The sequence below is a fragment of the Clupea harengus genome, chromosome 11 (assembly GCF_900700415.2).
Source record: "Clupea harengus chromosome 11, Ch_v2.0.2, whole genome shotgun sequence".
NCBI classification, from domain to species: Eukaryota; Metazoa; Chordata; class Actinopteri; order Clupeiformes; family Clupeidae; genus Clupea; species Clupea harengus.
This window is the reverse complement of record NC_045162.1, coordinates 3638367-3663629: the sequence shown is the minus strand read 5'-3', so window position 1 is coordinate 3663629 and position 25263 is coordinate 3638367. Positions and strand designations below refer to the sequence as shown.

At 46.7% G+C, this 25263-nt stretch overlaps 1 protein-coding gene across 7 annotated transcripts in view; it reads left to right on the top strand.

The window, feature by feature from the left end:
* The window catches only part of oxr1a (oxidation resistance 1a), a 147995-nt gene that overhangs the window by 72991 nt on the left and 49741 nt on the right, over window positions 1–25263 (top strand). For 5 of the 7 annotated variants that reach the window (XM_031576119.2, XM_031576123.2, XM_031576122.2 and 2 more), the window contains one exon: window positions 24787–24869. In XM_031576119.2, the coding sequence (XP_031431979.1) occupies window positions 24787–24869 (83 nt within the window). Of the gene's footprint in view, window positions 1–14199; window positions 14587–24208; window positions 24324–24786; window positions 24870–25263 lie in introns of those variants that run through there. The other 2 variants (XM_012823144.3, XM_031576121.2) reach the window with 2 other exon arrangements.

The window sequence follows — 25263 nt, the reverse complement described above, 5'->3', positions numbered from 1 at the left end:
TCATAAACCACAGCCTGCACCATGGCCAGCTCAAGGGTGGCTTTGTTGATAAAAACCAGTGGTGTCTGTGTGTGACTATTTCTGTGTGACTATTGTGTGTGTGTGTGTGTGTGTGTGTGTGTGTGTGTGTGTGTGTGTGTGTGTGTGTGTGTGTGTGTGTGTGTCCAGAAGCTGGCTGGGGGTTGCCTGTGAATGCACCAGCATGTGTGATTGAGTGACTGTGTTGGTGTGTTTCTAGACTGAAAGAACCTGGGAGAGCAGGGAGCCCTTTCTTTTCAAAGGGTAAGTTAATGCTTCAGCCTTCCCCTGAGAGTAATTGTGCCGTTTTAATACTGAGATGGCCTCAAACAGAACATAATACGTCCGTGTTCCTGGGGTTTGACGTTTGTGTAGTCATCGTGTGTTGCCACATGCCTTGCTGAGGCTATCAACACACTCCCACCGCCGCCACTAAAGCTCTTAGCCAGAAAGAAACACCCACAATGTTTTGCACGACAACGGCATTGTCACAGCTTCACAGTGTGTGTTGGCTAACTCACACAGGGCAAAACATTCAACCCCTGCACACACACACACACACACACACACACACACACACCACTCATTGGAGTTACGCACCTTGCATCCAACACCACCATGAATAAAGATGACACTTAACGAGTGCATGACGGTGTAACTTTGGGCTGTCCGCTCAATGTCACACTAGATTAAAGTGTCTCCAGCACTCTGGGTAGTTTACTGTTAGAGAGAGATACAATGCGAAGGTTAAGCAGACCAGCTGTAAAGCGGGGGGTCAGATGAGCTGTAAATCTCCCCTCTGGTGTATTGCTTGTGTGTCTTAGCTTAGATTCATGTTTCACGCCACTGAAGAGCGTCTTTCCAAGTCCTTGGGGCTGTGTGACGAGAGAGAGAGCTATACATTTTCTCTCCTGCCTGACTCTCTTCTTGGGATCAAATGGATGATGACTGTTTGATAGATGGATGATTGGGGGGGGGGGGGGGGGGAATGGACAGATGGTGATGCAATCAAACAGGGACCATTTCAACCTCAGCATCTGTTTTACCATCAAGTCACCAGACAGGACAGGAGTTGGAGTTGTGCTGGGTATGTCTGACACCATTCCGTTTCCCATTCCCCACACCCCCGTGTCTCTGCGGAGGCCAAACTCCCAGCATCCCACTGGTGCGGAGGATTGACTTCGGGGGGTGCGGAGATTCATGGTGGTGGCCCCCGGAGAGCAATGAAAATAGTTTGCTTTGTTTGGCCGGTGGGTCCGGCCGAGGCCTGGATTTACTGCGGCACGACCGCCGGAGATCACGGGGTCGGATTTATCGCCTCGGCCATGTAATTACGCCAAGCGGGGACTCTCTCGCCAGGCTCTCTCCGCGATGTGTTCAATTTATAAATGCCACGGCCAGAGTAATCCCACTGTTTTCTCGTTCCATTCGGAGAGAGAGCCGCCGCCGCCGCCGCCGCCGCCGCCGCTGCTGCTACCGTTGTCCAACCCAGCGGCGATTGATTACCCACGGCGATTGATTACCCGCGGCGCCCCAAATGAAGACTAAGCAGTTTTACCGGTGTGGTCTGCTGCGGCTATTGATTCATTCTCCTGCAGTGGGGAAAATAAGAGCTGCCAGTCCGTATAACACCTGATATTTGTTTTAGTTTTCGCGAAACGGATTTATGGTCTTGCATTACAGAAAACTGTGTTTTTTTTTTGTCCCCGAATGAAATAAACCTCCACAAGCCCATGTTTTATTTTGGAGTTGGCTGTGTTGTTTGTTTAATATTGCTTTGTAAGTTTTCCAAGAGGAGCGTTTTTGTCAGCTGCTTTGATATTAATCTGACCTCATTAAAAGTTGTGCTTGGCCTTGCGCGGTTGCCTCTGAGATGGGGAGATGGAGAGCTCCGAGCACTGGAGACAGTCCGCTAAGCCCAACAATCTGTGATTCATCACTGCCTTCGCTCCCACCCCTCCTCCCTGTGTTTGACTGAATGCCCTCCTTCAGCTGTGAACAGGACAGCCTTGAACTGTTTGCGTTCGCTGGGAGCAAGGACTTCCACGTAGCCTCATCTGAAAAACCGGGAACATAGGCTTGTTGCACCTATTATGCAGAAGAGGACAAAATCCACACAAAATAAAGGGGCCATTGACTACGTTGTTTAACGATCCGTAATTTTCACAAATTGTTAGGAGACCGTTCCTCTGAAATATGACGATATGATGATTCATGTACAGGCAGGCCTGAGCGTCATGACTGACAGTGGACATTGTGAACAATGTCAGGCTAATTACAGAAATGTGAGCCTCTCCCTTCGTGCCGGTGCATGATAATTAAGTCCCATTAATGTAAAAGGAAACACTTTGCTCCTCTAATAAGGTGTGTTGGAATATTTAACAGTCGGCTGCTTCCTGGTGCATATTAATTGGAAGGAAATTAAATAGGATCATGCCTACCCTTACGATGTTTGCTTTAATGGCGGGGAATAAAATATCGCCCCGTAGGTTTGGTAGCTTTCTCAAGTGACGGAGAGGAAAAAAAGCCAAATTTAATTATAAGGCTTGAGATTGCTTGCTGATATCTTTTTGTGTCATATTTCCATCAGACTTGCTGCAAAATTTGGCAATTTGTCTTAAATGTAGCAGTCTGCGTCTGTCTAAATGTGTTACGATGTGAAATCAAACTCCTCATGTATCGCAACTCCATCTGTAAAAGCTGAATCATAATCACCGAAGTACAATCTGTTCAGGAATCTTGGGAGTACAGACTTCATTGGATTGGTAATTTAGAAACTGTAAACATTGTTTAAGTACTGAATGTAAGTATGAATGATCATCGACCACTCACCCAATCACTGTGTTTGCAGCTGACTCTTAACCTTGGCAACCAAAGATCTCTGAGCGGGTGATTCATATTAGCTTTCTCTATTTAGAATAGTGTAATCGGAGCTCTTTTATTTCATGCAAATTGGAAATTATTGTCTTCGGAAAAGATGTGGACTGGAACGACCTTGACACATCGGCATTGTTTATGTCGAATCTGAGGCCATTTCAAATGAATGCATGTCAAATAATCTGTCCTTTCACAAGACGCCTGGTCGGCAAATACATGTTCCCACTTCCTCCATGTCTGAGACATCGTCCCAGCCATCATCATGAGCGGGAACATGTCTGTGTTAATTCACTGTCTCTTTTCCACCTCCCTTCCTCCCCCCACCAACCCCCGCACCCCCTCCACACCCTGTTCTCCGTCAGGCTGTCAGCTTTATTATAAGGGCTCCAACCTTCAGAGAGGGGCTGAGCTCTATTGTTTTAATAAATTGGCCTGTATGAAGGGGAGCGCTGGTGCGTATCTGATGGACTCTCTCCTCTCCTCTCCTCTCCTCTCCTCCTCGCTCCCTTTCGCCTGTGCCGGAGCTGAAGTGGAGACAGCCGGGTTCACTCCTTTGCACAGCCCTCTTCTTTCCTTCGCTTAAGAACACACACACACACACACACACACACACACACACACACACACACACACACACACACGGCCATCATCATGCACTCATGGACGCGCACGCTCACTCCCTCACTCACTCCCTCATCCACCCTACACTAACCCTTATGGCCCAAGACAGCGGCAGTCTGCGGTCTGTCACACCTGCTCAGTCTGATGTCTTCATTTGCTCAGCAATAAGGGCGCGGCCCCTCTGATGAATCAGGAACACTCTCAATGAATCAGGGAGACACACACACACACACACACACACAGACAGACAGACACACACACAGACACACACACATCCCCTGCCATTTTTCCCATCCTTTTTATCCCGCGTTGACCCATGGAGGTCCCTGCTCTAGGACGTCTCATCGCTCATCCCACATGCACCGGGTGGGCCGAGGCAGCTGCTGCATCTTCAGACTGAGAGAGTACTGGCCAGCCCAGGGCCCTCGATGGAGGTGCCGGGGCGTCAGACCTAAGATTAGTGGGAGGTGAGGGCTGCGGGTGTGAGGTGGGGGGGGGGGCGTGGGGGGGAAGGGTTGTCTGTGAGAGATTGCCCTGTCCGGTGACTCGCACCGCTTCCGGGGTCTGAGCAGGCAATCAATCACCGGGAGCCTCCTCGCCTCCGCAAGCCGCTGCCGATTCTCAGGAGCGTGGGAGGCCCCCGGCTGGAGCTGAGCTGAGGGGGTGCACCGCCGCTGCCACCGCTGCTCCAGACAGCAGATTCATGGCCCTGATTTACATAACGCCACCACACTGCTTCCCACACTGCTGCTGTCCTGCCTGGCCCGTCTTCTGTGGAGTGTTCTCCTTAAAGACTTTACTGTCCTCATGCAACAGCAGCAGAAGAAGGACGCACAGAAGCATGGCTGCGTTTTGCAGACACTACAAAAGGATTATGTCCTCACCTCCATTATGAAGGCTCAGCCGTCCCTGCAGTCTTGGATCTGATAATTGCTGAGCATTATCTATTATTTCATCATTTCCTTTTAAGCCATTTTAAGTATGTCATGGCTTCAGAATAGGATTTGGATAGGATAGGATTATAGCGCCCAAGAGCCTGCTCATCCATCGGCGGCCCACCGTCTCGTCCGTCATTGATGTTTTGGTCTCTCGGCCTGTCAGCTGGATCTCTCTGCGTGCTGTTAGAATCAGGGTAGAAAATGTTACAGCCAGCAGCAAGAATTCTGCTGTTCGAACAGCACATGGTTTCGCTGTAGCTTACACTGATAATACGCCAGTGTCTCTGACACAGTTATCTGCCTTTTGGTTGCCTCTGTTTTGGCACCTCAGCCACCAGGGAGGAAATACAATTGCTTAGCGTTGGAGTTTCTCCTTCACACTCTGTAGAGGAGCACAGTGTGGAATTATCAGTGGTTATTTTGTAGCTACAGCCCATATGTGTTTTTTAAAGTCAGTCAGTGGTCTAACCAAGATTCAAGACGACAGAGGAGAATCATTGAGTATATGACTGGCCAGCTTGCCGGCTTCCATGTCAGCCCACTGTTCTCAACTGGAGCTTAATAACTAGAGCTGCTCTAGGGGAAGAGAGTGTTGGATTAAGTGTGTGTGTGTGGGGGGGGGGGTCTCATTAAAAACTCTCTCTCTTACTCTCCAGTGAGAACCTTCTAGAGCCTACTGCAGTCTCTCTCAAGAGAGTCCTTTGTGAACAGTACAGACCAGCAAATGACTATCTTCCAGGTGTGCACACTACTGACAACCCAGTACACCCTTTACTTTTACTTCTTTGTAGTAGGAGTTTGATTTTAATGCAGAGACAATAAACTACTGCTGCTAGACTACAAACCTCAAAGGGACCCATTTTAAGACTATTATGTAGTGCACAATGACCTACTTAATTGAAGCCCTAATTTTCTGTTAGGGATTCCTCTATTAAAGTCTGCAGGCTCCCAAACGGCAAGTCATTATTTCTGCAGCCATCAGAGGCAAGACATCCACAGACATTCCAATCAATGCAGTCAAGCTTAAAACTAATCTTTCACAATACCTGACACTTCACTCCATTTAAGTTACTGCTTTTTTTTTGTACCCATTCATGTCCGCTGAGGGAACACCCAGATATTTGGGTACTTTGTTGCTAAATTAGGGCAGAAATATACCCAATGTAGGCATACTCAGAAACTATAGTAACTGGATGTGACTCCAGCTAAACGAGTATAGGCTCCGTCCTCTAACACAGTGGTTCTCAAAGTGGGGGGCGCGCCCCCCTGGGGGGGCGCGAACACTCTCCAGGGGGGGCGCGATGTCACAGACGGAGAAAAAAAAAAAACTAAGTCCGACCTGTCACTGGTTAGTGAAAGCTCCCTCAGTGGCGAAATGCAAGGGGCTGGACTGACCCAAACAAATCAAATACGGTTTTGCTCCTGATCCACCAATCAAAACGGAGTTTTATCATTTGAACGCGAGTTGCACCTAAGTTTCCGAGTATAAAAAAAAACCGCAGGCATTGGTAAGCGCTCACCCTGAGACGACTCTGCAGTTTGTTCAATTTCTCTTGTTTCCTGTATCATTCAGATATTCATTGCTTTATAAACAGTCTTTTTAAAGACTCACTCCTTCCTTAGTAATACCTTACTGCGCTTGCAGTAGGTCTATTCGTAGCCTATTCTAAGGAGTAATTTGCTCCAGTCTTTTGAAAAAGCTCGTAGCCCCGAGAGCTAGCCTAGCTAGCTACCTTTTTCCAACTGCAGCTAGCCCTTTTCTCCTTAACACCTACCTTTACATTTTTGTATCATCCACCGTGTTGCAACAAATAAAACACCAGCACTTGAATACTATTTTGTGCTGTCCCTGTCTACATTGTGTACAGTTAGTTTTGTTTGGAATCATTGCCTAGCACAGCCTTATCCTTATCCATGTCGTTCACAACCACACATACAAGAACACGACGTTGAAATTAGAACCTTATTAACTTCACACACACTGTATCAGCAAACAAACACAACTATGGACACGTTTCTGATTCGTAAAAGTCAGAAAGAGAAGCCTGTGGACTTCTTTAAACATGAACGTGATGGCCTCCAGCAACAACGAACCACCATCTCCAAGCAGTGTCTGGAGGCATCTTATGTAGTTGCTCATAGAATTGCTAAGCTTGGCCAACCCCATACAATTGCCGAAACACGGATTTTGCCGGCCGCGCAAGACGTGTAGAATAGGAGCTAAACTCAGCGCAATACTTATGTCAAATGACATTGTATCACCCCGAATATCAGAAATCAGTTTGGGTCCTATTTCAAAGAGGACTACCGTTCATTCGCCTAAGTTCGGGATCCATTTCTCTGCTCAGCAGACGAGCTGTCAATAGACATGAAAGAGCAGCTGAAGAGTGACAGTAGACTTAAGCATCTCCCCTATTTCGTCATTCTGGATAGCAATGATCAGCTTTGCGACATAGCCTTAAAAATGCGCCTCCTTTTCGCGTCGACATATTTGTGCCAGGCAGGCTTTTCAAGACTGACTGCGCTCAAAACTAAATACCGCAACCGCGGACAGATCGAGGATGACCTGAGGATATGTTTGTCAAACATTGCCCCAAGATTTGAGAACCTTTGCAGTGCAAAGCAGGCTCATGTCTCACATTGACAGACCTGTAGGATTTTTTTTGTAAAGATCACAAGAGGCCCATAATAATAACAGTATCCAAATGATAGCAATAATAACACTAATTATTATTATGATAATAATACAATAATAATAATTGGTCGATAATCATTAATTATAATAATAATAACATAATGATGGTGATAATAATGAATAGCCTACTAATAGGCCTACTATTACTGATAATAATAATAATAATAATAATAATAATAATAATAATAAATAGTTGAATATAATATAAAAATAATAATTTTCTGTATGGGCCTAACAATAGCCTAACCTTGACATGTCAGGCCTATCAATAACAATATGCTATCTATCTATCTATCTATCTATCTATCTATCTATCTATCTATCTATATATGGTGGTGTAGTTGAGGGTGGTGGCGGCGGGCCGCGCGCTGGGGGGGCCCCAACTACCCCTAACCAGCTTTGGGGGGGCCCAGCTTGCAAAAGTTTGAGAACCCCTGCTCTAACAGCTCCGCTACTGCCAATCCCCTTGCTGCACTGCAACTCCTCGTCACAAACAAATGGAAACATGCCTGAAACCAGCTGTGTGATGAGATGCGCTACCAACAAAGTAAAGAACCCAGATCTACGTTTTTATAAGCTGCCGAACCAGAAAACTGAGCCTTTAAGGAGATTTAGCACGGATATCTGACAGGCTAGCAGACTTCTCGTTAAGCTTGGTGGTGGAAGTGCTAGCTAGCTAACACAGCTGAACTCTTCCAAACCACATTAAAAGTTGGAATAAGGTAAACAACTATCCAAAACAAGATTTCCTCGACTAAAACCTCCAGGATGGTTTCACATCAGCCTTGACTTGGCTGGTTGTTGGTGGTACACAAGTAAGGTGAAGTCCCCCATCCACTAACAAAATTGTCGTATTAGCTAGCTAGCACTGAAGTGCGTCTGCGTCTGCGTCTGGGCAACCGTTCACTACATATTCAACCGCGATGGCATCACACAACCAATGTGATGACCCCTGTGGCAAAGCCGACTGCCCGGCGATGGCAATGTAATAACCTTCAGCGTGTGAACAGGGTTAGGATGCTGCAACACACCACCCCTATCCACACTCAGCAAAAGGCATTGTGGGCTAACTGATAGCGTGCACATAGCACCGCTCTCTTTGCTGAGGTCAAGGCTAGCAGTGCTGTCTTTAAGAGGACAAGAGGTATACCAAGGTCCCACCGAGGCTTTCCCCAAGGGTGGAGAGGTCCCACAGCGGCACCATAACCCACTGTAGTGGCCTTAACCTGAAAGCATCCATCAGGAAATGGTGCTAAAAAGGGTGAGAAAAAACTGCCGTACCCTGCAACTCCTCATGACACACAGAGATTGCAGTAGTGCATACCTTGATGATAGATGTTGCCCTGCAGAGCAGACTGCAAAAAGGAGAAAATATGATTGATGGGACATGTCACAGGGGCGATGACACGATCTTCACACCACCCGAAAACAACTCCCAACATGTAGCAGGTGAGTCTCGATGGAGGCTACCCTGGCCCCTTGAATGGTCACCGTGACGCCTGCTACCAAATCATGTGTCTCTCTAAATGACTTTTCAGGAGCCAGTAAAAACCCCTGTTACTGTCTCCTGTGACAGAACAACTGACGTTGTCCTTGGAGCCACAGTGGACTCCAGGACCCCCTGAAAAAGGTGGCAGTGGTCTCGCTAAATGAATTGTGTATCCCTGACTGGTCCTCTTGTCCAACCTTGGAGCCGGGGCAGAACCACCGCCATTCACACAAGCGTACATCGAAATGTGCCGTCCTCTCCGACCTGACCAGGAGGGGGAGAGCACACACAACACACACTCTGGCTCTGCTCCCAAAGCCTTGCTGGTCCTCAAGAATCCATCCACTGTGTAGATTGTGTCACATCTTGTGTCACATCTTCTTGCCAGGGCCGTCAGTGTGGCGGGCACCGGGAACTCCCGGCTTCATCATTCTACTCCGTTGCCACAATAATTTCTTTAAAAAAGGGAATGGCACTTATGTAGGGTGGCCCTGATCTGGAGGGGGCGAGATATGTTCATTCTTCACTTGCCTGCGGTGCAACAAGGGGATTGGCAGTAGCGGAGATGTTAGAGCGAGGAGCCCATGCAAAATAGAACATTCTTGTTATTTGTGACCTCATTCAAAAACTTGTGTATGATTGCTAATAGCCCCTTCTTCATTTGCTTGAACTGGAACTTGAACTTTATCTCTCCCTTTTGCTTATGTCAGTCTTTCTCTCTCTCTCTCATTACCACGCAGTGTTGTCTCTCTGCTGCGGCACCCTGTCTTAGCACGAGGGAGAGGAGGCTGGTCTTTTGTGACTGTTTGTTTACAAACAAGCCCATTGTTTCAGCCACCATCCCACGGATGGTAATACCAAAGGATGTCAAACCTGACACCAAACACTGTCATTATCCCTGATTAACCTTATCCACTTAGCAAGCAGTCCCTTCCCTTCATTCCACCATGTGCTCGAAGAAGACGCAAAGTAATCAGTTTATAAGTTAACATTCAAGCTAGATCCATCCACTTTTGCTGTTTTTTTTTTTTATACATTCTGTTTTATTTTTATATCTATGCTGTTATATTTCCACCTTATCCACAGTATGACTGTAACCCTTCTCTATATAGCTCCATTCAGATAGTCATCGAACACAACTCAGGATATGTGAAGTAGAGCTCCTTAGCATCAGGAGGAGGTGGTGGTGGCACCAGGAGGAGGTGGTGGTGGCACCAGGAGGAGGTGGTGGCACCAGGAGGTGGTGGCATCAGGAGGTGGTGGTGGTGGCATCAGGAGGTGGTGGTGGCACCAGGAGGTGGTGGTGGCACCAGGAGAAGGTGGCATCAGGAGGAGGTGGTGGCATCAGGTGGAGGTGGTGGCATCAGGTGGAGGTGGTGGCACCAGGAGGAGGTGGTGGTGGCACCAGGAGGAGGTGGTGGTGGCACCAGGAGGAGGTGGTGGCATCAGGTGGAGGTGGTGGCACCAGGAGGAGGTGGTGGCATCAGGAGGAGGTGGTGGTGGCACCAGGAGGAGGTGGTGGTGGCACCAGGAGGAGGTGGTGGCACCAGGAGGAGGTGGTGGTGGCATCAGGAGGAGGTGGTGGTGGCACCAGGAGGAGGTGGTGGCATCAGGAGGAGGTGGTGGTGGCACCAGGAGGAGGTGGTGGTGGCACCAGGAGGAGGTGGTGGCACCAGGAGTGGGCGAGCGATCGAGCGAGCGCTGCTCCATTTGTATCAGGGTAGTTGGTACCATAAACACAGAGGCCCTACGAGCGATATGCACATGCCGTTTGTTTTTGTGTGTGTGTGTGTGTGTGTGTGTGTGTGTGTGTGTGTGTGTCTGTCTGTGTGTATGTGTGTCTGTGTGTGTGTGTCTGTGTGTCTGTGTGTGTCTGTGTGTGTGTGTCTGTGTTTTTGCAGTTATGCAATATCTGGGTATGCATGGCCACACTTTTTTCCCCCCAGAGTTCTCTGCTGCCTATTGGGAGCCCTGCTCATTGTTTCATAATGACATCCTTCCTCTTCTGAGGATTAGCAGTCCTGTCTTAGCTGTGGCACAGATTCCTCTCTCTCTCTCTCTCTCTCTCTCTCTCTCTCCTCCTCCTTCTTCTTCACGTCCTCGTCTCCACCTCTGCCTGCTGGTGATACAGAGCTCCGTGCCGTGCTTAAATGAGCCGTCATCTTGCCTGTTTCGGGTGGCTCGTACAAGGACTGGAGAAAGCGTGGAAATGGACCCAGTTTCTCCAATGTGGTCACAGGTTAAGTCTTCCTGCAAATCCCAGTGGTGTCTGTCAAGACTTCACATTTAGTCAGGGGACCGCTGCTTTGGTCCTTAGTAACCTTTGGCACAGTGGAGATATGTATTTTGTCGCTGTGTATGCTCCCTGGGGATTACAGCCCATTCTTATACCAGGGGTACATGAATCCTTTTAAACTGAACGTCTTCCTTTGAAACCTCTGATTATTATACTCCTGTACAGCAATTTTTTTTAGTTTATTTGAGTTTACGCAATGAATTGGGTCGTTACTGTAGCAGAACTATTTGCAAATGTTTGTTAAGAGTTATCAACCCTTGTGTGCGTAATCAGATTTGTAAAGGTGTAAAACGATCTCTAAATGTGTAATGAGATTTGCACATGTGTATCCCATACAGGATATGCACTATGTAGTTCTGTGGTCCGGGCTGGAACACTCTGCAAAAATGGAAGACATTACAAGCTATACTGCCAAAAGACATCAGTTAGTGTGTTGGCAAGCTTCTATCAGTGCCAACTGGGCTGTTTTAATGTGATTTTTTTTTATAGAAGTTGTATTTACAATGCAGTAGATCACAAAATATTTAGTATTTAGACATAAGCCTACTGCTGGGTATTCTTTTGCTTTTTATATAATGTAAATCTTTCTTCTTTTTTAAAAATAGCTGTTTATTTCAAATCAAAGTACTTGTATTTATTAATAAAACACACGAAGGCCAAGATGCATTGTGGTGCATCGAGAATCCTTACCCTTTGAATCATTATTGAATCGTGAGGTCAGTGAAGATTGACACCTAGTATAACAACATTATTACACCATTATATCCGATCTTGATCAGACCTATTGAATCTCTATGCTAAATGTTGAGGGAAATCTTTGTTATGTGTTTTTCTTAAAAATGAATGTTGGCAGATATATCATTATCAGACTTTTAAATCCTCAAATATTAAAATCAGTGTTGGTCTTAAAAATCCTTTATCGGTCGGGTTCTACTATGTAGTTCTGTTGTTCGGGTAAGAACACCCCACAATATGTCAGATAAGCCTTCACAGCACAATTGACACCAGTTAGCATGTTAGCAAGCTTTTATCAGTATCAAATGGGATGTTGGTGGATTTTGCAAGGTTTTTGCATGCATTTTGGACAGGTAGCCCGCTAGTTTTGGGCTGAAACTCCATAATGCTGCTTTAATGTCATTAATGTGTCCTTTCTACTACTCTCTTTTATAAGAAAACTGATAGAATACTACTTTTTATTACTATACTATCCTCACATACTCCACTGCAAACTAGTACGCTCATCAGTAAGAGCTGGGGGGGTCCAAAATGTTTTAACTCTCTTAACGAGGTTTGTTTTATTGAAGTGATTATTTTCCGCATATCTGCAAAGGAAGTTGTGTCTTAATTACAGCTCAGCTTGCTGAGGGAAAACAAAATGGTTCGAGTGGGAGACGGAGTGATTGCTTCTTCATCCGGTTTTATTCTCCCGGAGGTCAGATATAGTGTGGTGAGGCAGGGTAGCACCACTTCCCTCCAGGCAGACAGGTCTCTGGCTCCGGAGCGCGGGTGCGGGCGAGGGGAGACGGCCCTCTGTGCCACCCTCTGGCCACCCGCTGGCTGTGTAACAGATGATTTGATGGGCACACTGGGCGCGCCCCTCGCTATATTACGGCGCCAACAAGGTCAGCCGCGCAGCTCCATGGCCTTTTTAAAAATGCGTTTGCGGCGCCCTGCCCCGTGCCAAATGACTGGGGACGCCCAGGATGTGGAAGGTCACGACAGAGATGAGGAGGGGGGACCAATTTTAATCCCCACGGCGGCAGAGCAGGGCGACACCTTCATCCATCACGGGCTTTCTGAACCCCCTCCCATACCACACACACACACACACACACACACACACACACACACACTCTCTCTCTCTCTCGCTGCCCAGCTACAGCAGTAAGGCACTGCAGTTCTCTTGTCTCTCGGCCCTCTGTTGCCTCAGAGGCAGCAGCAGTGGTTAAACACCTTTTTTCATATTGCTCAACAGCAGCCATTTTCGAGAGCGTGCCGTTTCATAGAGCCCAATGTGTGTGTGTGCGCCTCCAGCTTTTTAATTAATTCATATCTTGCATTACCTAGAACACACCAGTAGAGGGGGGACAGCCTGCACTATGCAGTCCCAAAATTTTAGAAGGTAGAACAAGAGGGCAGGGTTTTTTTAGCCCCTTGGGGAGCAATTAATTCCCAGGAGTGAAAAAAATGTATATCTAGATGATCACTAATTATGACATTTCAAGCATACACAGCAAATTCGAATTAGTTGACTGATTGGGGGGGCTACATTTTTTTTTTTTGCTTCACTTGTGTATATCATTATAACAGGCCTGAGTCTATGTAGTTATTCTGTGGCTGGATTGTCTTTGGACAGAATTTGTGAAAGAGAGGCTTGTCATCAGCATAACCGTTTTAGGAGCAACATATCTCATATGCAGCAGCTGTATGTTTCCAATCCAATCATCTCAGCAGTTTAAAGGAAAGGGTATGGTGTGGTATGGAACCTGTTCGTGTTCCTCACTGCAATGTAATTGTTTCACTTCCTTATTTTCTTTTTATCTTTGTTGTTGTGTAATAAAGCACTGTGCCAGGGAAGCATTTTACACCCAGCACCTCCAGTGAGTCACTGCTGGTATTGTCATTCACTTTTTTTTTTTTATCAGACTCAAGCAGTCTTGTTTTTGTCTCCCTTCTCTTTTCTTTTTACCCCGGATTTCAGTTGTAGGCTATACCATATCTGCATTTGTGTTAATGACTTATGTATGAGACCCAGTCCGGTGTACAATGTAATTCTGTTACCCAATTAATAAACCTTGTTCTGGTCCGTTAGTCTTTTCCCTTTTCCAGTCTCATTTACGTCGACCGCAGGCCCATGGCTGTCTGTCACCGGAGCAGTGGAGAGGGAGAGGGAGGGTCAGGGCATACTGCTTTCCTGTGCTGAGAGGGACACTTAAGTTGGCAGTGTGGTAGTATGAGTGATCTAGCCTATTACATGCTGACTAAGTTGAGAGGGAAAATATATAGATTACTCTTCCTAGAGCTTCAATGTGCTCTGTTGTGCACTCTGTTAAAATATGAGGTCTGTTGAACCGTTAAAAAGGTTGTAGTAAGATCGCTGTGGAGTCCTTGAATACAATGATCTGTCAGTCGTGTACGTGAAAAAATATATATTCTGGGGAAAGCACGGCTTGACATTACTATAAATCCATGTTAGTAATTTTCTTGAACTGTTTGTTGTAGCCTACAAAATACACGTAACTAGCACCGAAAGGGTTAGCGGCGGTTGAAAGGATTTCTTTAACGCCACTCCCGGGAGTGGAAAAAAAGTTTTGCAGTTGTTGATGTCTTTCAGTTCCTGGTTGTATGCATGCGGTGTGGTGGAACGTCGCGGTGCGTTCTAACCAGCACAACTTTTGACAACTTCCACAAAACTTCGCGATGTCAGAATACTGTAATTAACGAGTTTAATAGGACATTCAGTGCGAATATACGACGGCTGCACCAGATTGCAACATGGACTACATTATGTCGCTGACGGGGAGCAGCGCCCGGGCTGTCAGAGACGCAGTAACGAGTAGAATCTGGCCTGTGCCAACGCGAGAAGTTCACTTCGCAGACCAGTCCGATTCTGCATCCAAGGGGGAGAACGCTGGTGCAATGCTAACAACAGGTTTGACAGTTATGCCACGTTTATTACATTATATGTGCGAGTCTAACGTTTCATTGAAATGTGTCTATCTGGCTCGAATTTGGCAACATTAATCTCGCACATGTTAAGTTTTAGCTGCGTAGTTTAAAATCGGCACTATCAGGTGACTTAATTACTTCTGCAAGCGCAAACAGCAGTCATCCAGCGCGCTGTGTTGTGTCTAGCTTCTCTGCTCAGTCAGGGGTTTACCTTACCCATCTCCTCCAACGACGGTGTGGTGAAGCAGAGCCATCAGGGGAGCTCTTGGTCTTGTTTACACTTGGAATCCTTTCACCTTTCACTTTTTATTCATAACAGTTAACGTTACAGGCTGCTTTGCTGTTTAACAGAGTAGCCTAAAGGCGTCCTATTCCTGACCATTCCTGAATGTTTACCTTACCTTGCTGTTTAACGGCTCATGCTGTATTGTGTCACTGAGACAGTTTGCCGTTTTTAAAGATACATTTGAAACACCAAATGAATATTAAAGTATTATTCGTTGTATTATAGTATAGCCACCTTGCTCTGTGTGTTTTCCCTGCTCTGCATACTTGACTGAATTAATCAGTGGCACTCTTGATTAGCTGATCGCACATGATTCAAGAGAATTTTATTTTAATTCCACCAGTTTCAATCAGGAGTAAGCGATTTTGGAAGTCATACAAAAATATGCAGGGAAAGGGGGTTCAGAGGCCCTCTTGCCACAGTGTTATTCTGTGATGAAAATGAACACAATGTAAAAGATCTTTGGAGCCAATCATGGCTCAAAAATAAAAAGCCAATCTATGGGGAAGTTGTGTTGCAGTCATTTTAATTTACTGCCAAACCATCATCAAATCTGCAGTGTGAAATTAGACGTCCCCTCCTCCAGCAGCCATTCCGTTCTTGTGGCAGCCCAGAGGCAGGTTAATTGCAAGGCCTATTAGGGCACACGTTAATGAGTATAGGCACACGTTAATGAGTATTTGGCTGTGCAGGCCACAGGAAGAAAAAGTGCCTGTATTAACAGAGCGTGAGGCAGCCTTTAGAGCAGCAGCCCACCCACTCCTTCCATCAGCATATACTATAAACATCGCCACACTAGCATGCATTCACTCAGGAAGACTGGATCACTGCACTCTGGTGGCGATGGCTCTGCCCCACTTGTTCAGTAGTGGCAAGTTACAGTTGTTTTTGCTGACGAGTTTGCTTCAGGTCTTAGGCTACAACATCATAGTGTTGTCAGCTTTGTTATTGACAAAGTGTGGAGCTTTGCCTTGTGGGTAGAACATTAACGGACCATCTCAGAATGCCTCACCCGCTGTGAAATAGTAACACACCCTCAGTCTCTGTGACAAAAAGTGGGATGAACAGACACCTAGATGTTAGCTTGAGGTTGACAGAAAAACCGAGAAGTGAGTGCCAGCCTTCAAAGTTTGTTTCATACCACGACGCCAGCTAGCGCTCATTAGCATTTTTATTCCCGTGTGGGCTTGAGGGGTAGCCGTAGCAGCAGTCCTGTGCATCAGAGGGGTTAGCGAGGTGTGTGTGTAGATGGCCACTTTTCCCCTCGACTGAGCGCTGGGTATCACTGCAGAGGCTTTCTGATTATTCTTATTATGTGGAACATTAGGCAATATTCAGCCCAGGCACAAAGGGAGCAGGCAAACCCAGGTAATGCGTGACAAATGGTGTTCTCACATTGATTGAATCTCGTCGCCTTGTTTAGGCAGAATAAATATCCATAAGCAGAACTTTCCCAGTTTGTCAACTTCTGAGATTTTGAAGCTATTTTCACCTAACTTCAACTCCAAAATAAATAAATAAGGACAAGTTCAACCTCTCAGTATAGCATCACAAAAGGAGATGCTAGCACCTCCCCCCTTTAAATCCTCAGCTGTCCACCACGTGGTGTTTAAGTGTAGAAGTGATCCATCCAGCTTACCCCTCAGTGTTGCTCATGAGTCAGGGGGTTGAAATGCTACGCTGGGGGAAAATGTCAGGCCTCAGCATTTAGTTAGCGGTCTGACGGCTCGCCTCACCCTGCCTACCCTGACCCACCCCTGACCACCATTGATCCCAGTGTGGAGTTGCAACAGCAGCGTTATTTGTTTAGCACTCGTGTGGGATTGATGGCCAGAATGACAGAGGACCAGGTCAAGGTGCGAGCTCGGGGGACGGGGGGTCGGAGGGGGGGGGGCATTGATGAACAGTAGGTCAGCGATTACCCCCCCCCCAGGATTCAATATGTGGGAGTTGGACCGAGAACCCTGAGCAAACGTTTCCGACGGGGTAATTGGATGGCATGTTTACTGAGTGTGGTCCAATGCCCTGGTTGCTTGTTTTTTTCCCTCTCGTCCCCCAACCCCCCCAGCCCACCCCCTTTATACTGCATACCCTTCCTCAGCCTTATGTATTGCAGGAAGGGTTTGAATTTTGCAGTAAATCTGTCACAGGCATCCCCCATGCTCCTTGATGAAGAATACCCTTGGTGTTGGTGCGAACGGAAGTTCCATCCAGGCTGTCACGTCTTGTCCCAGCCACGCTGCCATAGATCTTCCTATCGCCCATCTCAGCAGAAAATCTCTCCAAGCAGCCATGTCTGGAATTCAGAATGCTGTCAAACTGGGAGAGCCAATCCCTGCCTCCAGTCCCTCTGTCAGTTCCAAATGGCATTGTGACACTCATCAGTGACTCAGGGGTGCTCTGTAAGCCTAGGGTAACCCGAATCTGGCTAGTCAATGTTCCTGGTCTGTGCCCTGAAAGTGTGAGGAATCAGACAACTGGATCCGAATTTTTAAGCGGAGAACCTGTTTTCTCCCTGGGGATTGTGGTAAAGGTCCTGCTCTTGGTACTGGTCTCTGCTTCTGTGGGCTTTGAAGTGCTGATACACAGCCTTCCCTTCACATGAAGAAGCAAGGTGTTTAGAATTCAGTGATGACCTGTTCTTAATCCTTCTGTAGACCATTAACATTTTTTTATGATGAAGTTCTCAGAGATGCACGAATATAAGAATCATAACCAGACCTTCCCCTTTTGTGATTCATTAACAGATCATAGTCTGTTCTTTTGTTATTTGCTCAAGAATTAGACCTTGTTTTAAAATGTGGATAAACTTTGCCCAGCCTTAACATCCATAAGAGAGGCAGTTCATATTAGTGTACAGCTCAGTGGGCTGTTTGATTTGCAGACAGTTGCTGGCGCTCACAGAGCAGTAACGCGGCGGCGGCGGCCGATGGAAGGATGATGGTGTGATTAGTCACCCTGGAGTGAGCGCTAATGAGAGGCTGCGGGTTGGGTGACACACAGCGAGCCTGGGACAGGATCAGGGTTTGATTAATTGACCTGGGGTGCATATTAATGAATTGGATGCCTTCTGCGCCACAGAGCCCCCCCCCCCCAGCTTTATCCTCTACACCCCTCTGCTGCTGCCGCCTCCCCATCCACCCCTGACACAGCACTCACTGAGCTGAGCTGAGCTCCTGCAAACCCGTGCTGGTTTTGGGTCTCTGCTCTGGAAGATTCTGATTCTGGAATCCTTGTGCATCAGGGCTTTTGTGCAGAGATTGTCATGACAACAAGTGATGGAGCTGCCTGTCCATGACTTGTTTGAGTCCTGTCAGAGGTCTGCCTTCACAGCGAGGACACACCACACAATTGTTGAGGAGTTTGGTGGTGTTGTTCCTCTGACTTCTGCTGTGACTGCAGCTGTGGCTCCCCGGCAGGACTCAAGGCCACCCTCTGTGCTGTGGCTGAATAGCTTGGCATTTTCTTTCTCACTCAACATAAGAGTGGAATATCACAGAGAAGAGACGTTTTAATCTAGTATTCCTAGATTGATTTAATCATAACAATAATTTTCATTTCACAAAAGCAGTGTTATGTTCACTTTAAGCTATTTCCTGTGTGTGCTGTGTTTTGAGTTGGAAAAATATACTCTAACACACTAATGTGGAGAAAAATGTTCCCGTGGCAACATTAGGCATGCAGTCGGAGATTGTTTTCCAGACATTTGCATCGGGCATTAGCCACGCTACAGCGGGCTCGCTGCGTGTTGCTATATCCAGCATAGTGAGCCATTTTAAGAGTCCTCTGTGTGGTGGATGTGCTGGGTGATTTGTTCCCACCAAGTGTGTGTGTGTGTGTGTGTGTGTGTGTGTGTGTGTATGCTTGTGTGGGGGTGTGTGTGTGTGTGATGTGTGATTGATTAACGCGTGCAGCAATATTTTTTGTTTTTGTGTGTTTTCCCCTCACCCCCCTATTTGTTGTTGTCGTCTTGCTCTGCTGTTGGTTTCTCAGAACCCAGGCTTGTGTAGCCACAGCAAATCAGACCTGACCTCATCGGTAGGAGAACCAAGAGGAGCTGAAAGGAAGCTTTGACTCACATCTCCCATCTCTCTGTAGCTGCTTCCTCCTTTAGGGTGGAGGAAGGGTGGGAGGCCAGGAGGAGTTTGTAGTGGCACTGTTGAACAGGAGCGCTCTGCATTCTCATAGCCTAGACGTAGCCTACCAATCTGTAGATTAGAGCCCAGCGGACTGGAACCAGACCCAGAAGCAGTGGTTAGAGGGTACCTTTTGAACACAAGCAGCAGTGAGGAGAGGTAGACGGATTGGACCCAGGGATGAGGGATGGATCTCCATTAGAGGAGCTTTCAGACGGGCGTTTCTGTTCTGTTGCTTCTGAGATCATCTGAGTCATTCGGGAAGCGGTGCGTTTTCTTCGGGTGGATCATTTGGTAGATGTTTCTTCGGGTGGATCATTTGGTAGATGTTTGAACTATAAAAGAAGACAAGACATCACACTCTCTCGTCATCCTCTCCCTCTGCTTCCCTCTTTCCTGTCTTCCTGTCTCACACTGTTTCCTTGATGTGGGTGTATCTGCAGTGTGTATGCGTGTGTTTGTGTGTGTGTGTGTATGCTTGTGTGGGGGTGTATCTGCAGTGTGTATACGAGTGTGTGTGTGTGTGTGTGTGTGTGTGTGTGTGTGTGTGTGTATGCTTATGTGGGGGTGTTGTGTGTGTATGTATGTATGTGTGTGTGTATGTATGTGTGTGTGTGTGTGTGTGTGTGTGTCCATGGCACCTGCTCATTATGACAATTTACTCGCCCCATGACCATTTTCTGCCAAGGATGGAGGGAGGGTGTGTGGGAGGAAGGGGGGGGGGGGGGGGGGGGGGCAGTGCAGGGGCTAAATATAATGTCAGGGGGGTTGTTACAGCTGGCACAGAGACAGGTCACCTGGGAGTAATCGCCCGGCTCTGTGCTCTCTGCCAGTTGGGAGTTTGTCACATATGTATGTGTATAAATAAATGCTGTTTATTCTTCCATGTCGAAGCCAGACTGCTTACAAACAGAGAAATGCAGTGGTCATATTATTCTCAAAGGGAATACTTTACTAACAACTAATACTAACAATCTGTTATAGATTTATATGTTCTTATTATTCAGTAATGTGATTAATTACTCACATAGAGGGTGAGTGTGACATGATATGTTTTTGATTGAAGTTCATGAGTCTTCGATCAACAGAGAGCCCCTCAAACTTCTGTAAACATATTTCTGACTAACTAGTGCAAGCTGAATCTAAAACGTGTAGCACATAAAGAAATACAGAGACCCTAGGAGTTGTGACTGCGTGTCACATTGTGTCCAGTCATGATGGCTCACAGTCTTGTGACCTGGAGTCTCATGAAATGTCAGAAATGCCCATGAACAACAGCCTTCACCTTTCCATAGTAAATGAGGCATCCTACTCATGAATGGCTCAATTGCATCTTTTCATAGGAAGTCAAGCCACTGGAATCTGCTGAAGAGGATACTCTATGAGCAGATAGGCAGGACCAGGGAATTCAATAGAGATTTGAATAGAGAGACCAATGGAGATAGTAGTATAGTTACGACATACAAGAATCTCGCAAGATGCCGGCAGCGATAGAGAGTCGCCCTTGCTAGTTTTCCAACATTGATATTTCACCCTGGTGAGGAATTTGAACAGTGGAGGAATGGTGTTGACCTGCTGGGCAGAATGAGCTGGAGGGGGGTGTTGGGTTGGTGTGGTGTGTGTATGAGGGGAAGCCTTTCAGTGCCACAAGCTCTGATTAAATCAGTTTGGCCTCCGTGGATTCAGAGATCTCATTCATTCATTCGCTGAGGAATGGCAGACTTGAGAAAGCAGCAAGAAATATGCTACTCTTTCAGCGTTGTACCGACTTCACCATTTGTGACCATCGTGTGGAATCTGGGTCTACTCAGTCACAGGCAGATGACACTGATGTGTCATGAAGGCCACCTATCTCCATAGCGACTGTCTGAAAGGGACATCTAGGGGTGACCCACCGGGGCACAGTCTCCGTGCCACCCCTACGATCTCTTCTGTAAACGCCCCTCCCTCCCAGCGGCCTCGGCTTGAGAACACATCGTGCGGCCCGTGAGAGGAGCCTTTGTTTGCTCCCACCACAGTGCTGCTTTTAGTCATTAGGTCATAGGACCTGTGTGCACCACTGAACAGTGCTGCTCTTGTTATTCTTTCTTGGAAGAGGTTTTTTAGGTTTTTTTTTGTTACACTTTTGATACAGTAAGTAGGCCAGTGGTACTATGAATGCAAACCAAATACTTATCAAAGGCACATTTATATTTGTAGCACAATCCAAACCAAGGGGCCAATCCAAGCGATTCACATGAGGAGCAAAACAACTGCAGTCATATTAAGGGATAGAGGTAGAAATAATAGATAGAACAATAGAAACAGGGGAGAAAAAAAAGTTAAGGTAATTATTACTGTGGAACTAGAGGGTTTCAGACTTCCTGGTCCCTCTTTTTTTGTTGACTTTTCTCTGCCAAACAGAACATTTAGCCTTCTTCTCAGGGTATACAAAAGTTAAGACAAGTAAATGAAAGTGAGTACAGGGGCATAAGAGAGTGAGAGGCAATGTAGCCATAGTACAAATGGAGACAAAGATTAAATAGATAGGAGTTTAGCTAAGATGGTAAATAATTGAAGAACTAAAAATGAAAGAGCTAATGATATAGCTAGCAGAAAAAGATGAAACAAAAGCATTAAAGCATAAAGCATTTTTAGAGTTTTTGAGTTGAAAAGAGTTTTTTTTGTGTTCTGTTTGGCTTGCAGTGCAGGTTCCACTAGCAGCCCTGTATCCATAGACCTGAGTGATTGACAAGGGTTATCATTTGTAAGCAGCTCAGAGATAGAGACTTAGGGCCTAAGCCATTTAGTGCTTTGTATGTGATAAGAAGCACTTCAAGATCAATTCTGTATTGGACAGGAAGCCATGTAGAGATTTCAGAACAGGGGTTATGTGTTGTGTTTTCTTAGTTCTGGTTAAAACTCTTGCAGCCTAGAATTGTAGCCTAGATCAGGGGTTTTCAACCGGGGGGTCCGTGGCTATATACACACTATATATAAATTCGCTTTGATACTTCAACACATTTCCAGATTACTCTTGAATATCGTGAAAATATCGTGTTATAGGAAGAATATCTGTGCAGGGGGAGGGGGCGTGGCGGCGGCTTGCGATGTACCCTGATAATTTCACATATTTAAGTGTTATAGGCAGAATATCTGTGCAGGGGGAGGGGGCGTGGCGGTGCCGGTTACAAACACCCACGTGCGTGCAGGCACATCAGTGGGCTGCAAATTACTTTCTAGTCAGAATGGTGGTCCCTGGGACAAAACCAGTTGAAAACCCCTGGCCTAGATGGTTATTTTAGGGAATCCGGTTAGGAGACCCTTACAGTAGTCTAGTCTACTGGAGATGAAAGCATTAACTAGGTAGTAGGCCTTTGATTCTGCCTATTTCATTGAGATTATAAAAAAGATGCTTTGTTGATTGATCTAATATGGCTTATGAAAGTAAGATCTGAATCTAGTGTTTGAGTTTGTCAGGGTTTGTTATTGAAAAGAGTTCCAGTATCCTTGGCCCACATTTGCTGCGTGAGACAGTTTGGCGTAACCATGTGAAGACCGTAGCCACAACTTGGATCTCTCTTGAATCTCACTTGAGAAACGAGACTCTACTGGTGTCATTTGCTTTCTAAGTCAGATTTGTGTTGTTTGATTTTATCAGCCAGTGGTCAGCTTGTGATTCCAGGGCTTCAAATCATGCTGCATCGTCACAGGTTTGCAGTGATGTGTCCACACTTGTGGTCGTAGTTTAAAACTGAAGTGGTCACAAAAACCCAGACCCATTATTAGAGCGAAACTAGAGACCAACATGTCGTGGGTCTCAGACTTCCTGGCCCCTCTTTTTTTTTTTTTTTTGCCAAACAGAACATTTAACCTTCATCTCAGGGTATACATCCATCCTCTGTTTAGCCTTCATCTTCATCTTCATCTTCATCCCTAGTTTTGTTTACCCCTTCTTTCTTCTTTCAGCTAAATCCTCGCCCTCGTCTGGAGAGGCTAATCTTGAACTCCATGTCCATGTGTCCTTCCTCTCATCTGTTTAGTGTTCAGTAATGCATGCATTTAATGCTTGCTCTACTATTTCATTTCATAAACACTGAACACGATACTTAACAGCTTCCTGTAGAACCTCTTTCAAATGCTGTGTCACCATTACATTTTGCCTTTTCATGTGGAAATGAAGGCAACTCGGGTCAAGACCGTAGGTATCTGGTAAAACCATTAGTGTCCATTAAAGGCATATATATAAAGGCATATGAATTTTCAGTGCATTAGACAGCATTCACCTCAGCAAAATGTGGTTATTGATGGATGGCATGGTAAGTGACAGTAGGTGGACTCATCAAGTGCATTGTTCCATGCATGTTTTTTTACTTAACGTTTCAAAAGTGATTTCAGACTTTGGAGTGCACATTTGTCAACTGTTCACCAACACAAAATCTACCTTATGTTAACTCGTTCAGCAATTATTGGAAAGACTATGTTTTTAGTTTATTTTTTTTTGCCTCACTCCTTGTGGGCAGAACAGAAAGAAGCGATACAAAGGAATATACAAACAGAAGATCTTGAACAACTAATCAACCTCTTTAAGTCAGGCAGCAGTCTTGTCATCTACATGTGAAGAACTCCTCTACGAGCAGACACACACACACACACACGCACATTCACACACACACTTGGTCACATGAAAACACAACACACCAGTCTGCAGGAGGAGATAGCTGTGAGGAATCATCTGGCCGGCCCTGTTTTTCCTAAGCGATCCCGAATCCCAGAAATAGCGGGGCCGGCTTGTGACTCATGCTCAGAGCAGCTGAGGCCCATGGGCAGCGCAGCAGCAACACAAGCCAGGGAACCTGCCAGCCTCTTGGTGTGCTGGATATGTGGAGGCTCACCTTGCAGCAGTCGCGCCCCTGATGTTAATGTGAAAACACACTCACACACTCACACTCACACTCACACTCTCACACACACACACACACACACACACTCACACTCACACACACACACACACACACACACACACACACACACACACACACACACACACTCACACTCACACACACACACACTCTCACAAATACGTACAGCCAGTTAAGCTTGCACAGACATACACACACACACACACACACTCATGCATGAACACAAAAGATGACGCGTAAAACACTCAATTATGTCTGAAAACACTGATGCACAACACACTCTCACACGTTCGCCCATGCACTGACATGCTCACACACAGCCACAAGCACAGACAGATGCAAGTCAGGGTAGCCAGCGTTGGAATATCAGCGGCAGCAGAAGGGAAGAGGCAGCAAGGTGAGAACGTATTTGAAACTGACACGGAGCCAGCACACAGCGGCGGCTGAGAGAGAGCGAGAGGGAGAGAGAGAGAGAGAAAGAGAGAGAGCGTGCGTGTGCGCGCAAGTAGAAGAGAGGGAGGGAGAGAGGGAGAGAGAGAGAGAGAGAGGGAGGCAGAGAAAACCGGGGGGATATTGAGCAAGAGAGAGAAAGAGAGTCAGGCTCCACAGTGCTAGCTGGCTGGCCGTCTCCCTCTAGCGCGCTCCCTCACAGGCTGACGAATGAGCTGCCTTCCCGCCGGGCTTTGAGGAGCAAGTGTGTGTGCGAGCGAACGAGCGAGTGAGTGAGTGAACGAGCGGAGCGGTGCGGTGCGAACACGGGGAACGAGAGGAGAGGAGAGAGGGAGAGCGAGCGAGCGAGAGTGCGAGCGGGAGAGAGGGGAACATGAATGTAATGCGTTCCTTCCCTCGATTGCTTTCAGACACCGGGCAGAAGAAGAGCACGGAGAAGAAGGATGGACGTCGCATGTCCTTCCAGAGACCCAAGGGGACCATGGAGTATTCGGTGAGTCCCAGGGATCGTACGCTTCTCTTCTCCTCCCTCTGTCTGTCTGTCTGTCTCTCCCTCTGTCTGTCTCTCTCTCTCTCTCTCTCTCGCTGCCTGTGTGCAGACTTGAATGTTTATCTGCTGTGCTCCAATTTCTCACACTGCTGCTTGGTGTTTACGGATGCCACTGTGTTGTTTGTCAGCCTCCACCAGCGTGTGTGTGTGTGTGTGTGTGTGTGTGTGTGTGTGTGTGTGTGTGTGTGTGTGTGTGTGTGTGTTCATGTCCCTGCTCTCATCGGCAGAGAGCGAGGTCTGCTTCGTGGCTTGCGGGAGATTCTGTGGTGTGTGTTTTGTTTTGATGGCATTCTGCTGCATGTGGCGATCTGCACGTGTCCTCCCCGTTCGGAGGAGG